General features: G+C 35.6%; 1 protein-coding gene across 4 annotated transcripts; it reads right to left on the reverse strand.

Moving 5' to 3' along the window:
• Nucleotides 1-819: 819 nt before the first annotated feature.
• LOC132166430 (phospholipid--sterol O-acyltransferase) lies at nt 820-14,607 on the reverse strand. Of its 4 annotated transcripts, none has more exons than XM_059577239.1 (17): nt 14,321-14,607; nt 13,046-13,181; nt 12,764-12,908; nt 12,418-12,587; nt 12,239-12,315; nt 10,260-10,473; nt 10,002-10,179; nt 8,969-9,068; nt 8,403-8,497; nt 5,822-5,873; nt 4,862-4,933; nt 3,310-3,478; nt 2,631-2,735; nt 2,439-2,504; nt 2,242-2,332; nt 1,522-1,589; nt 820-1,193 (listed from the first exon to the last, which is right to left on the reverse strand). In XM_059577239.1, the coding sequence occupies exons 1-15, from the start codon at nt 14,543-14,545 to the stop codon at nt 2,307-2,309; spliced, it is 1,830 nt and encodes a 609-aa protein (XP_059433222.1). In that variant the 5' UTR covers nt 14,546-14,607; the 3' UTR covers nt 820-1,193; nt 1,522-1,589; nt 2,242-2,306. The 4 variants fall into 4 exon arrangements, with proteins under 4 accessions (XP_059433222.1, XP_059433219.1, XP_059433218.1 ...); XM_059577236.1 differs by having other exon boundaries at nt 820-1,163; nt 2,439-2,523; nt 14,321-14,606; XM_059577235.1 differs by having other exon boundaries at nt 2,439-2,523; nt 14,321-14,606.
• Nucleotides 14,608-16,540: the final 1,933 nt, after the last annotated feature.

Below are 16,540 nucleotides of genomic sequence, written 5' to 3' on the forward strand. Positions count from 1 at the left end.
AAAAATGCGTTGCTGTTTCATCTAGTGACTTCCACAACCATAAAAGTCCATGATCGTGGAGTTTCACGGCAGAAATCTTTATTACGTAATTAGATGGAAGGGTTTATTTGATAATAATTCAAAATATAAGGAGTAATGAAGTAGAATTGAAACTATGAGGTACGATTTGAAAATAGCTTAAACTATCCCAATTAACATGAGTTATGGGCTTGACTACCTTTCTAACGAACTTGGGCCAAAAAGAGGTTGTCTAATTGATTTTTGACACCTAGACAACAACCCAAAAAATGGCCCAAACAATACTTCAAGGAAAAGTGTTAGGGAATCAAACAAATGAACTTAGTAAAATTTTTAAATTGATGTGACAGACAAGAAAGAGAAAATTACATTTTTTTATTTTAAAAACTTTTGCCACGTCAGTTTAAAAATTTTTATGGGTTCATTTATTTGACTCTCTAACACTTCTTTACTTCAAGTCTTTAACTATGATACTGGTCAAATGTAAAAACCACCACATTCTACTTAAATGAAGTTTTGTTTTTGTTTTGATATTTTTGCTTTGATCTTTGGCACTTTGACCAAAAATTCACGAAATTTATTTTGCAGGTTTACTTATCATCTCCATGCTTCCAATAAAACGAAAAATGCTTGGAATATTATAGCTTTTACTACAATCTCATTTCAAACTTGCCTGAGTCCACGTGTGTGACGTGGTGCCACATGGATGAAAAAATTAAGCAACAAAATTTGACAAATAGATTTAATTGTTTAGTAGTTGTTTGTAGTAAAAGACGTACCCGTGTCAGCACTCTTTAAAAATATAACCAAATTGCAAAAAATCTGAATAATTATTCCTCACTATCGAGTAAATGATATAAAAATACAACTACAAAAATCTAAACAAACTTCCACTATTCTTTTCCAATTTGTCACTTCTTTATACCTATTCTAATTGATCAGCCCTGCAAGAGATCTTTCATAGCATGACTGTATACTTCATAGAATGCCATCACTGCTCTAGGTAAAGACTGTATACCCTTCAATACTACATATTACATCTAAACTGTGTTAAATTAATGACTCTCCTTTAAGAACAAGATTTGGCTTTCCTGCTGTTTTGGCCCACGAAGACAGCTCACAAGAAGCTACTCGAAGAACATTACCTACAGGTGGCAAGATACCGGAGCATCGGGCTGCAATTCAAAGCAGATTAGGCAGTGTTACTCTGAGATGCAATATAGACTGAAGGAGGAGGGCAAGATGGCAACTTAGAATTGCAGTAGATATGAAGGCTATCGAGAGTAATGCTTTTCTTCATACTCATTTTACACCGGCTAACGTAACGTGTTTTAAGTGGCTTCCCATGTTATATAAAAAATAAATAAAAAAATAAAAAAATAAAAAGAGGTAAAGGAAAGCTATTTAAAATATGCCAACGTCAACCGAGCCATCAAACTTTCTGAAGATTCTAGATGCTGTCCCTACTCCTTATAGGCTATTGTTAAGTATATAAATACTGACCCAGGTGAATTTTGATTTACAAGAGGCTTGACCTCTCATATGTGCGAAGTATGCGCCACAGCCAGGACCTTGGATGACAAAATTGAAATATCATTAGAAGAGCAAAAACAATATCCAGTAAATATGATTTTTAGAACTTCAAATTTAATGAGTGAGAAAGAGTGATTATTGATCAATTTAGAGGTAATACCATATTAAAACAACATTGGTTTATCATGATTGCATTAGAATTTTAAAGAAAACTTTTGTTTTCCATAATGTTGAAATGAGTTATTTACCTTTCATCTTAAGCTTATCTAGAATCTTAGCTATAATTTAAAAAGGTCTTAGAAAAATGACACCAGTCCAATCTTTCATTATCATTTTTCTTGATATTCCAATTTTGCCCCGTCACATCACAATGTAGGGCTTACACAGAAAATAATGTATGGATTCCCAACAGCACATCAACTATAATGATAGGGCAGAGATAACATGGTAAAGTCAGTAAAATTAGCACGTGAGTCCTGAGTTTGAGGACAATCATCAAATGCCTTTATTGTGAGGAAAGTCACAGTGGGTCTCAAAGGAAGTTACTGTTCATAGAGAAATCTTCAAGGGGACTCCAGCAAGTGCAGTTGTTTTTATTTCCTAAACCTACCATTGCTCAAATATTCTAATTTAAGCTCAACTGGCAGTTAAAATTATAATTGGATAGAGAAGCAAGATGAAAATTGGTACCTTTCTAATCTATAGATAATGCAATAACAGATCAACTGAAGAGTTCTTCAACCTACAGCTCTGCCCTAGGTGAACATCCCCAAAAAGATACCTGCATCACCATCAAGTAAAAAAATTAGAACAGGAAAAGAAAAAATGCAAGTTCAATAGAAAATGAGGTTTTTTTTTTTTTTTTTCCTGATGGAAAAAGAAATAACCTATATTCACAGTACTCAGCCAATGCACACCGAGCTTTCCCATAATCCCAATAACAGTCCTCATTCCTGAAAGGTCCGCGCTTAGCTGTTGGATATCTAGTCAGTGTAGAAGATTACTAAAGATAATAACCCCCCACCCCCATCAAACACACACACACAATCCCCAAAAGAAATAATTATATAAAGATTCACCTTTTGTAACAAAATTGGATTGAGCGTCAGAATGGATATCATGCCACATCTGGAGCCACACCTCCCTCATTAGAACTGGGGATCTAACAATGTTCCTGTGATTTGCTACAAGAAAATAGTCTCAACTTAATGTGTATAAAACTTCTACATGTAATCGATCCTTTTCTAGTACTAGTTTTTGGTTAGAATCGTAATATCAAAGAAAGAAACTGCAATAAGATCAACTCAGGGCATTCCAGAAAAACTACAAAAGAGTCCAAATACTAGATCGAGCATTACATTTCATGACATGAAACCAGCGTCCAAGTCATGAGGAAGGAATATACAAAATTAGGAAAAAATTTTTATAAAAGGATGATAAGACAAGCTTCTAACTAAAAGATGATAAGTATTATTGTGTTACCTAAAAATTTCTAGTGCCACAAAATACTTTCCCCAAGAATAATAGTTTTTAATTTCTAAATCAACTTGAAAATCTTTCACAAAATGAGTATAGTACTTCCTAATCAATGAGGACCAGCCAGATACTTGATGTACAATTATACCGATTGTACAATATTGCATGTTAGCAAGACTATGTTGTCTCCAATGACATAAGCAATGCAGTTCATCAGGACAGCCAGAGCAATAAATGAAGTGTCATGACTTTTCATGAGCAATCCAAAGACCTTGAATGCACCTTTATCAATCTCCCACACTGCTGTCCTCTTTCCAGTAATACTTTCAGAATCTTCATAATAGGTTATGTATTTAACCCTAGGTGACCTTGTCATATTGGGGACGATATCTTCTCCTTGATGATGTTCTACATTAAATTCCACTTGTATATCGGACCCATCATGCTCTGACTGCATTTAACGGAGGAATAGTCAAAACACTCATAGAAAAGAACATTTTTTGAATATATAAATAAATATCAGCCAATCAAATGAAAATTTTCATATGTAAGACAAATTATCATTCCACGAAAAATGTAACATTAGACAAAGATAAGAGAAGCAAACAAGGCCAGCTCATAGCAGCAAGGAGCATCAAAGACGAAGGAGACCCTTTAAAACTATTGAAATTCAATTAATAAGGCTAAAAAATATCAAGCTCCTTAATTTTCAAATATATTTTCAATTGAAGAGATTAAAATGACATAACTGATTCATTAAACTTTTTTTTTTAAAAAAAAAGGTTACTAACAATATATATCCACTGCATATTAATTACTAAATTCCAGTGGAAGAATTAATTAGAAATTGTGAAACATATTTAAAAGGAAAGGAAAAAAAAAATGTAAGAACCTAAAGAAGAGAGTCAGAAAGAACCCCATTTTTATTAGAAGCAAAATGGAAGACAAATAAGATAAATTTCACTCTCAAGTCTTTCTCTGAGTCTAGAACTCGTTGTTTGGTTGACATATGAAGTGCAAGCCTTTGCTGCTGCTATGGTAATACACCAAACATGTAGTGTCTATGAGACTCCATCTCCCTGTTTTAACAATACAAAGACGTGCACTACTAGCTGTTTGCATTACAAGAAAATTCAAGTGGTCCAAAAGATTATTAAAAGATTGACAGACTGCGAAATAACAAATAGCATCTAAATATGCAGGTTATTACAGGGGGGGAAAGTTCTCCACTAAAGCGGCCATCAAGAACTACCAATATTACCTGGGATCAAATATTATTTTTAGAAATTTACTTTTTGTCTGGTGCAAAAAATTAATACCAGTTAGTTACTAATGATGATGAATGTGTAGCACTATAACTGCTAAAAAAACTAAAAGAAGGTCATGTATTTCATCATTATACTTATAAATGACTGGTAATAAAGAACTGATGATTAAACTATGACAATGGTCATGGGCTAATATCATGTGAACATGCCTGAGTTCTGAGACCAAGATTATGTCTGACCCTAATAAGTACACTAGCATTATTGATTAGGAAAAGTTGAAAATACTCGATCATTATTGATACAACAAAGGCAGAAACATGGTAGAAGCACTAAGGACACAACTGAGACACAAATTTTATATCTAATAGCATACACCAAGCCATCTATATTGTCATAATTAAGTCTCCCCAACTGACCTAATTAATAACAGGATTTTCAATGCATACGTAAAATGCATGCATATAAAGCAACTGCATACATAATGCATAAAAGTATAATACATATGTATAATGCAATCACATACACTTAATGCGGCTTGACACCCACCACACAATGACTAGGAATACCTGAGGAGCCCTTGTAATGTTCACTTGTGATCCAAGCCAATTCTTGCACGAAGAGAGGGAATGGTATGGTACCTGTAAAGAAGTATGTTGTTTTCATTGGAAGGTACAGTACTATTGTATGCAATTTCAAAAATTAAATGACATATGGTTATACTGAAGTGTGGGATTTTTTTTTATTATTATTATTAGTAATCGAAATATCATTAAGAGTGTAAGTGATATAGGACGATATTTACCTATATTTTCGGTAAAAATGAAAATAAGAAAAATATCAAAAATAATATTGGAGCAGCGCCGCTTGATCAGAATTTTATCCGTTCTCAGACAATGGAAGTACAAAAGGAAAGATTGTCACGATTCCCGCTGATTGTCAATTTTATATTAGGATTTATTTTTATTTTATTAAAACTTTATTTCCTTTCCTTAATAGGGTTAGATTTGCTTTAATTATTTTCCTTTCCTTATTAGGATTAGATTTTACTAGTGCTATTAGGATTATGTTTACTTTCCCTACAAGGATTATGTTTACTTTCCTACTAGGATTATATTTACTTTTTCTACTAGGATTAGATTTACTTTCTCCACTAGAAGTAGGTTTACTTTCTCTACAAGTATTTTTCTTCTATAAATAAGCTTGCTTATTATGTAAAACTCAATTAATTGAATTATTATCAAATCAGAGATTTCTCTCTCAAATACTCTGTGGAGTTTTATTTTTCTTTTAACTTGTAGGCTTGTTTTCATCTTTTTGGGTAAAAGACGAAGATGCTTCTCCTTGCAGAATCAAAGACGCTACTCTTTAATTAGTTACCTTAGTCTTCCGCTATGTCAGTAAGGCATCACCAGGTACACATAAAATAGACAAGAGAAAATACCTAAGTAGGAGTAAAAACAATAGAAGTGTGGGATCTAAATACATTCTATAATTTAACCACAATTACACGGGACTTATGAGCTTACCGTTTCATCACCACTTGCAGCACCTGGATTCCCGTCAACCAGATCCCCTGACCTACATGAATGTTGCTAATATATATGTTACATTTTACAGAGAGACTGAATCACTGATCTATTCACATATTCCCACCCCTCCACATAGCCAATAAGAATAATTTCTTTGACAAAGGATGTTTCAATACTATATATACAGTGTGCTTTATTGAAGGTGCTAAAAGGGGAAAACAATGAGCATAAGGCTAGCGAAAATGAAGCCAATGGGTAACACCACCAGTTCAGGAAAAAAAAAAAGCAAGCACAGAGATGAAGCAGGGGAAATTAATTAATTAATTCATGCATGAGTTGATACGCATGAGTTAATACACCACGAGGGACAACAAATGGTCCACAAGAGAGCTGCATGAAATATGGAGCAAAGAGCTGAAAGAATAGTAATAATAAAATATGAAAAGTCATATGAATAGGAAAACGAACAATCTAGCAGTTGAGTTTAACATCAGAATATTGATTAACATCATCTAGTCAAAGATTTAGGAGACTAACTTGTACAGGTAGCTATCAAGTGGACCAGAAAGACCGATTTAGTTCTACACGCCTCTTTACAATTGAGATAAACAAAAATAAAAACCAGCACACTCACTGCATTTAAAGCTGCATACAAACAGCCCAACTAAAATTTTGGAAACCAGCCATGGAAAGCTTAGCTGAGGCTAAGAATAGCATGACAAAAAGAAAAAAGACAAGCTGAGGAGCATGACATTAGCCAAGAAGTGATTACATTGAACTTTCTGAGAAAAGTCATTTTCTTCGAGTTACATGCAAAAGACAAAACAACAGATAAGCAAATGGTTGTTAATTCAGGGGCTAGGCCAGAAACTTAACCTAAGGGGGACCAAGTATCAAGGACGATGTTGGTGAACAGATTACTAAATGTATCTATTCCCCATAATGGAGCTTATTATTCTGATTTTTGGAGAAGTTCACTTTTCTGCATGAGAAGATTAACATAATCTGATCTGTTATAATAGAAGCCAGCCTTTTATATTCTCACACAAATACGGAGATTGTAAATTTGAATCCTTAAAGGGCCTCGAGATTTTGTTTTAGTTTGGTGCCGTGGGGGGAGGGTGGCTAATGTAAGCACTATTTTTAAAGAATAACAAAAGAAGCTTTTAGAAGCATGGTCCCCCCTGCAATCTCTATGCATGGTGGTCAGCTTGGCAACAGGAGCACGGGCTTCCCCATCATCAATTTTGTACTCTTGGAGCAAGCCAGGAGCCACCAATTAAGCTTACTAGACTTGAAAGGAAAACGATGTAGGATATAGGACATTTTGGAGGCAACTATATGAATACTTGAGGTGAAAAGGAAAATTTCTAAGAGTGATCTCCTTTTCTCCTTCAAATTATATAAAAGTGCATGAATTAAGGATTTCTTCTACTTTTAATACAAAAAAGGATATTGGGCAGTGTTGTTTAAGTTGGGTCCTTCAGCTACTTGATTGATATTCAAGGTATGAAAATTGCTTCACTTTACCCAACTCAACACTTATCCACGGTGGGTGTTTTCATTATTTATTTATTTTTTTTGATAGGTCAATAACTGTATATAAAAAAACCCAAAAGGGCGTATCACAATTACACAGAGAGTATAAAAAGAGAGCTCCTAAACACCCAAAAAATAAACCCTAAGTTCACAAGGAAAACCCAAAGCCCAAACAACACCTACAAGAAAAACCCAACACAAAAGCCCCTGAAAAAATGTCCAACCTACCCCGGGCAATCCTGCTGGCCAAGCCAGAGTTGATTGAACTTTCTAAGTTCCCCATCCAGAGAGAGAGAGAGATTTTTTGTATGTGACTGCTTGCTTCCACTTTTTAAAGCATTCCCACTAATAGAGAACCAACACCACAAACTAGTCATGCTTGATTCCTTTGCTTTTTTTTAATAAGTAATTGAAATATCATTAAAAGTGTAAAGCACCCTCAGGACACAGAAAGTATACAAGAGAAACACCTAGCTAGGAACACATGCTTGATTCCTTAACAATTCTCTTAAGTTGTCAAATGCACTACAAGTGATAGACCCCACATAAAAGATCAACACCACATGTCCACAAGGATCAGGAGCAGCAGGGACATACAATGCTATCTATACGCTCAAGCAACATAACACTCTCATTACATCAAAATGCACAAATTTCCATCTTTGCAACCTTATAATGAGCAGAGTAACAGTCATTTTTCAGTCAATGTCATCTAAGCTTTCAAGAGTCCATAGGCAGTTTTTTTCAGGCTAAGGCAGTCAACACTCACTTTTTGCAGAGTATCACCTGTTAACCATGTGCACTGAAATTATTGTCAATATCTCATCTCATAAGCCTAATAAAATCTGGAAACTAAACATAACTTTTTAATCAACAAAAAAACACGCACCTGCATGCAAACAGAGAGAGAAAGAGAGAGATTTCAAAATAAGCAAATAAGCTTATTCCTTTTGACATGGTTTAATCAAGGAGATTACTACCACTTGCCACAAAATATATTATTCGCTATGACTATGAATTTAGTATGAATGACAGTTACCTTGAGAACAGAGATCCTTCAAGCTCAAAAATCACATCAGTGATGATCCAATTATCAGGGTAAGGCTTGCCACTCGGTGCAAAATAATAGCCAACCTGTTTTTCCATTGCCAAGATACCAAAACTATCTTTCAGCATAAACAATTACCAGCTAAAAGTAGAACAGGCACCAAAAAAACTCTAGTCATAAGAAAGAAATATCTTAGGGTGCATATAGCATATTAGCAGTCCAGAATGACACCAAAACTAAACAAAGTGGAGATAAAATAAACACTGAATACTGTGAAATTACTAGAGAAATGGTGATGCAACATACAATCTCTAATTATCTCAACTAAAAGGAAAACACAAGCACTTATCAAGAAACTAATAAAAGATTTTTGTTATGAATCCCAATAAAGTATTCACTATTGACCTTAGAATAGCAAAGGGCAAGAAGTAAATTACATCGTGGGTTAAGTTGTACTCTCTAAATTTGCAGGAGCATATTTCCTTAAAAAAATGAAAGAGTATGTGCTTTTGTTTTAAGAAATATAGAAGTATCAACTATGAAGAATGCAAGTTTACCTCAGTCTTCATATCTATTCCATAAATACAAAAGATATTTTTTATAGGTGGTCTGTCCCAAGGTGTAAGCGGATTGAAAATGGGATCATCGTGATATGACCTGAAATACACAGCATTGTAAATCTCAGGCTTTAAAAAAAACAAGATGAAAGCAAAAAACATTTATGCTTAAGAAAAATACAATATTGAAATTAATAAAACAAACAAAAAAGAAGGAAAAAAATCTAGCAGTATAAATTTTACAGCTGTAAACCATTTGTTATAAATGAACCGGCAACCAATGAGAACTGATACCAATTACATATACTGAAAGGACATCAGCGAAGTGTTTGTCTGTCTGCAAGTGTGCATACTCTTGCTCAAAGGCAAGCTATCTCTATCACAATTGAATAGGACCTCATGAGTTATGACAAGCTCTTTTTCTTATAGTTATGCACCAAACCAACTGAATTTCTGCTCCATATGATTTCAAAAAGTAAATATGATCAGAAAGTTGGTTGAGTTACTCTATCACAAAAAATATATTACATAGCAGAAACCACACCTAAAATCATAGACATGTACTCAGCTGCAGCTGCCACTTAAGCACATTTTTTCAAAGGAAAATCAAGGTATTAAAACTCTTCTATCCAAGGTGGCTAATTTATGTAAATCCACCACTTACAGAAGTTTCAACAAAATCATATAGGAAACAATCTCATTTGTTTATTGGCACCAGTTGGTGTCTTGAAACCTGAGTGACAATAACACACACGACACAAGTGACAATTATCAACATGGATTCAGACGTTTGATATAACAACCTCAAAGGAATAATAAAACTTTTTCAAGCAAACTCGGTTTCTATAGTGGCGACCAAAGAAAATGAAATCTAGATTGGTTGACATGAAAATGATTCGAGGTTAAGTGGATTAAATTTCACTCCTAGCAAGGCAGAACAACTGTAGATGTCATAATAATTTGGCATTCTATGAAGAAAGCCCACATATCAAGAGCCAAAGGTTTTGTTGGTGATTAGTAAGACAATACCCACTTCTGTAATTGGTACAAGACCCTCTCGCTATCCGGATCATAATCCTCTATTGCTTTGAAAAAGGTCCCATCTGCGATTTCACGAGCAGAGAAGGATAACTGAGTAGGCAACCCACATTCAGCATTAGACAAGTTGGCCTCAGCTACTTCTGCAACTGATGGATAGGCATCAAATCCTGCTAATAAAAGACATAGAAAGCATGTGAGAATGGTAACAATGTTGTTCCAATGAGAAATGCATCAGCCTCAAAAGTTTTACCATGGGTTGAAGGAATTTCGATATTGATTATATTTGTTGGAAACCCAGAGAAGTTTGACCGAAATTCCTGATCTTCACAGTGATATTTGTGATAACCATGCCTACTCCGCCCGGAGAAATGCTTCGAATATGCATTATCTGCCCTACAATACTTTGAAAAGGGCAACATCCATAATGTAGAAGCAAATGAATTGACCAACAATCGAGCTGTCCCCTGATACCTTGCAAAGACATACAGTAAGCACCTAAGAACGGGTGTTCTAGTCCAATGTGATAACCATGCCACCATGTCAATAAAAAAAAAAAATTTTGATAAGTAAAGATGTATATATCAAAGTGCAGAAAGGCGCAACCCTAGTACACAGGGAGTATACAAGAGAGCGACTAAGAGGGAGAAAAAGAAGAAGAAAACATAAAAAGGAAGTCAGGGAAACTAATCACTAAAGGCGCTAGCCAGCCAGCCAGCAGTCCAAGTGAATAGGGTGTACAAGAAAAAGTGTATAAGATCCTCAATATTCCTAGACGAGTCCTCGAAACATCTAGCATTTCTCTCAATCCAGATGCACCACATAAGGCAAAGAGGAACCATCTTCCACACAACAGCACTACGAGATTTGCCACTTGTTCACCAAAAATCATACAACCCCCTGACGCTACCAGGCATCACTCAACACAAACCAAACCGAGAGAAAACAGCATTCCACAAGATACTCACAACCCCACAAGGAAGAAAGAGATGGTCAACTGACTCCCCATCCGATTCACACATGCAACAACGGTTTATCACAACAATACCTCTCTTCCGAACATTATCCAAGGTTAGAGTCTTCCTAAGCACGGCCGTCCAAGCAAAAAAAGCCACTTTTGAAGGAGCCTTGGTGCGCCATAAACTCTTCCAAGGGAAAGGGGAAGGATCTTTAGAAGCAAGGATCCTGTAAAAAGATCTAACCTCAAAATTACCTTTACGAGAAGAGATCCACCACATCCGATCCTCCCCTACCCCATGCATCAAGTGCGAATACAAGAAAGTATAAAAAGAAGCCAAGATCTCCACTTCCCAATCATGAACCCTGCGGATGAAGGAAACATTCCACTATACAGAGCCATTTGTACACTCCCTATTATCCGCAATAGATGCTTCCTTGTTGGTGACAATATTGAAAAGACCAGGAAAAGCATCTTTGAGGGACATGTCACCGCACCAGATATCCTCCCAAAACCTGATATTGGACCCAAATCCAGGGGCCAATCTAATGTGACAATGAAACAACCTCCACCCCCTGCTAATGTACTTCCATAACCCCACCCCATGCGAACCACTAGGAACCCTAGAACGCCAACCACCCCAAACCACACCATACTTTGCCACCAGAATCTTTCTCCACCAAGCCTCTTTCGCATGAGCAAATCTCCCTATTTCCCCAACAAAGCTTTATTCATCAAACGCATATTCCGGATCCCTAAACCTCCCTCAGAGATCGGAGAGCATACCTAGTTCCAACTAACCAGATGGAACTTAAACTCATCATTGATCCCACCCCATAAGAAATCACGTTGAATCTTCTCCATACGCTTCGCCACGGAAGCCGGAATAGGAAACAAAGACAAGAAATAAGTGGGAAGATTGGATAAGGTGCTCTTGATGAGAGTAATCCTCCCTCCCTTAGACAATAAAAAATATTGAATGTGGATGATGTTACTCTCGCTATCCAATGTCATCAAGAGGATGAATCTAGTAAATTGAGTTACTTAGACTACCTGGAGACATTGCTAGATGATTTAACCTTTTAACAAGGCAATCGAGGAACTTATATTTTGGAAGTATGAGGCAGTAAAGAAGATCAAGCTAATAAATTATTCATTTACATGGAAGAAAAGTTAATTACATATAGGACAAATATAGACAGCTTGACAACCAAAAGCACTACTAAGAACATAATATTTTGAGGAAACTCAATATGTGGAAGTAAAGAGGTAACCTCAGAAATAGGAAGACCATATGTATCTCCAGAAAGTGTTGCTTTCACTGTCTGAGCTGAACCAAGAAGAGGAGATCCTGGAATCAACAAAACAAAATAAGGTTAGGAAAATATCATCATCACCATCCCAAGAAACTAGACTTTCGAAGAATATAGATTTTGGATCAAAGCAATTCTACCAACAGCAAAATAGGCATGAATATGTTGATCCAACCACTGGATATAATGTTTTGGAGCAATTTCTAGCTTTAACCACTCCAAAAAATAACGAAACACCTGATTGCCCAATGAATGGGCAAAGACAATTGAGGGACCTCCATGAAGCTTAAGGGCAGTTTCAAAAGTCAATCTGCAAAATAAAAACAATATTTGGAACATCCCACAATCCCAAAATCAGCCATGTAAATGAACTTCACCCTATAACTGTTCATAACAGAAAATTCACCATGATTTGACATTTTCAGAATTTTAGTATTCATGTGGTAATAATAGTGGGCAGTGGAGAAAATTAGGTTATATACAAACTTTAGCTTGTGGAAGTAAAGGTCTCGCTCCTCAAGCATTGATGGTGACAATCTCCAATCATATGGGACAGCAATGATAGCATTGGCCTCTATACCAAACTCAATACACCACTTAATCCACTCTTTCCATACTGAAGAGAGAGGACCTGCAACCATGAAGCAACAAACATTAATTAAGCATGCGATAGCAACAGAAGCAAAGTAAACTATGATTTAAATATCCCATGTATATCTAAAGCTCACCAAACAGAAGAAGACCATGTAAGAATATTTAATGACATACCCGTTATATAACCCGGATCAAGTTCAGTGATCGCAGAAAGACCGCCATCTGGCCGAGACTTGCATTCTGGATGATCTGTTTGATTGTGAGGATCTAGCCACATGCACTTAATCCAGCAGTTGACCGCAGAAAGAAGCTGCAGGCAAGTGAACATGATGCTCTCAGATTATGGATATCATAAGACTATTTTAAGTCAATTATCAACCCGTTTACAATCACTCATTTATTTCAGCATTAGCTTTGTTAACAAGTGTTTGGAATAAATACAGACCAACGCACTTGGAATAAGTATTTCGTTTATCCCATAACAAGGAGAGTGAGCGATGTTAATTAATCCCTATCAACTCAATTAAAGCCCGATACAAATGTCATGCAGAGTGCATATCAGAAACAGGACTCTCACAGAACCCCAAAGGATGAATTCGCTAATAAAGGCAATAGATACATCTGGTCACACAATTGATTCATTAAATTTAAACCTCAAAATGTCAACCATTGCTTTAACTCCAAAAACACCAAACTTATTAACTTTTCAAGTCAGAAATGCTATTGCAGCAGTCACTAAAACGCCTAGGTTTCCATGGAGACCACTCATCAGACACTACAAGGTATCTATTGGCACTAATGGAATGCTAATCTACAGATTAACACAAAAACATGTGGAATCCATCAAGTTTCCTACCGTAAATACTACTGGGAAAACTCTTCCCACAAACTAAGGCATTCTCTCAAATCCCATTTCCCTATTTTCTTGAAGCTCAACAACCCTCCTCGTCCCCTTTATACCATCTTCGATCATATAATACTCCACCACTTATAAACTAAAACCTTAATCCACCACCCTAAGTCCATGTGTTCACACCCAACAATATTATATCAACCACTAATTTTTGTTTCTATTACTCTACACGGAATTCCATCAATTCCAAACGCTTTTTACTAAAATAAATAAAGCTTACAAAATCCAACTATAATATGTTAGAACATTAATTTAATTAATTAAGTCTACCGTTTCTTATCAATTTAAACTTTTGGGATAACTTATGATTAACATAGTATCACAGCAGAGGTACAATTTATCCTCATTTCAGATCAATAATATCAATTTAAACGAATAAATTCCCTATTTTCTTTTTTGGAATAAGTAGAAATTTAGCACAACAATAATGTCAATTTGCAATAGCACGTCAACAACAAAAGCACTAGTTTCTTCTTTAACTCAATGCGGTGGAGCTCAGCAAGAATGGAAACACGATAACAAAACATGTTGCTTACTTTGGTGGTGTCGAGCCAGACCAAGTCGAGGGGGTTGAAGTCGAGCGGCGAGTAGGGACAGTCGAGGACGGACCAGGCGCGGAGCTGCGTGGAGGCGTAGCCCGGGATTATGATGCCAGAGAGCTTCGAGTAATCGCCGCCGAAGTCTCCTCCGATGGCGGCCGGCCCTTGGAGTAGGAGAAGGAGCACCGGGAGGAGCGGGAGCGCGGCCGTGCGCGCTCTCATTTGGATGTTCGTTGTTTTGTTTTGTTTTGTTTTGTTTGTGCTTGTGTGTTTGCGGGGAGAGGGAAGGCAGGAAAGAGCAGCAGATTGTTTTACCAGTCGTGTTGAGTCGTTTGACCTTCAGTTGGGCGACTTTCAGTTTTTGGCGTTTCTTGTGTGACTCGACAGCCTTTACGTGAGAACAATCTTTTCCATCGTTCTAATCGTCGGGATCATCTACTAATTACTATCATTAAGGATCTATTTGTGATTGTAATTTCAATAAATTCGATTTTAAAAATTATTTTCTTAAAAATAATATTTTTAAAATGACTAATTTTTAAAATTGTAAAAAAGTTTTGTAAAATATGTTAAAAATTACTTTTTTATTAAATATTTGTTATGCAAATTCATGATTTTAGTTTAAATTTGTATTTTTTCAAATAAGTACTCATAGCCTGCTTATTGAAATCCTATATTATTTTCTTATTTTAAATTAAGTGCTTTTTAAATCGTAATACCAAACGTCATATGTTTTGCGATATCTTTTAAAAACGCAAATTATTCTTGCAAAATCGCAATTTCAAACTCACCCTAGGGTTATAAATTACATTTCTATTTTATAATTATTTCATAATTTTTTTTTTTTTTTTTTACATGTCTGCACAAGAGGGGGAGGAGATTCGAACTAGTAACTAAGCGTAGTCCCAGTCGATTGAACTACCTATGGGGAATAATTATTTCATGATATTTATATGGCAATCTTAACCAATTTTTTAATCAATTTTTGTTTTAAAAAAAAATAGTTGAAAGTTCCATCCGACATGATTATGACTTTGACTTTTCCAATCTAATAAGCCACATATTTAGAATTTAGTTTGACTTTTACTTTGACTTTTTCAATCTAAGAAGCCACGTATTTAGAATTTAGTTTCCCATATATTTTTGTTTTCATACGGAATTCATAGTTTTATTGGGAAAGGTCGATTATTGGAGATCTTTTGAGTTAAAATGATATGTTATACTCTTATCACATTTTTTTTCCAAATCTGGCTACATGTTTAAATAATCGTGGTGGAGAATGCTTTTATGGTACAATATTGATTTCGAACATTAATAAACTATATATATTTTCTTGTGCCTAAAAGAGATGGTTTGACCATTTCAAATTAAGATATGAGTGATTTGAATCATCTTAAAATAGTTAAAAGGGGTAGGCGGATTGTGTTCGGCCACCTTGAGAAATGGTGATCGTGAGTAGGGCCGGCAATTTAACTCACAAATCCGATATGAACATGACATATAATTGTAAGGTTATGGTTAAGGCTAAACGGATTCGGATTATAGACGCGTCACTTGTTTATGACATGTTTAATAAACGTGTTGGGTTGGGTCCAGCCTGTGGGTTCGCGGGTTGGCCTGTATATATTTTTTACACCTAAGCAGCTCAATAACCCTAAAGTCGTAAGCTTTGTCCTTAATGGTTTGATTATTGTTTTAGAGGATTTTGTTTATAAAAGTAAGTAGAGGAAAGACTGTAACATTGTATTTGTTGCTTGGTTTGCTAAGACTTCGCTATTTTGATTAGGCTATAAAAAGTTAAAAACTAAAATGCCTTTACATTTGTGTCGGGTTGGAACCGATTAGTTCCTAAAATAAACGTGTTTACGGGTTGTGTCGTGTTAACCCAACATGACACGTTTATCTAAACGGGTTATACATGTCGTGTCGTATTACCCGTTTATAAAATGTGTCGTGTTTTGGTTTGGGTGTTTGGCATGTTTAGCTAAATGTGTCGTGTTCGGGTTTGGCTTAAATGGGTCGTGTCGTAAATGAGTTTGACATGAACCTAACACGCGAATATGTTTTGCTGGCCCTAATCGTGAGAGATTAATAAGGACAATGCCGCGGTAAAGGTGGCAATGATAATGATCACGATAAAAGTAAAGAACAACAATTACAGGTAAGACTTTGTTTTTTGTTTTTTAACATGTAATATGATGTAAAAAATTTGATAAA

The sequence above is a fragment of the Corylus avellana genome, chromosome ca11 (genome assembly GCF_901000735.1).
Source record: "Corylus avellana chromosome ca11, CavTom2PMs-1.0".
Classification (NCBI taxonomy): domain Eukaryota; kingdom Viridiplantae; phylum Streptophyta; class Magnoliopsida; order Fagales; family Betulaceae; genus Corylus; species Corylus avellana.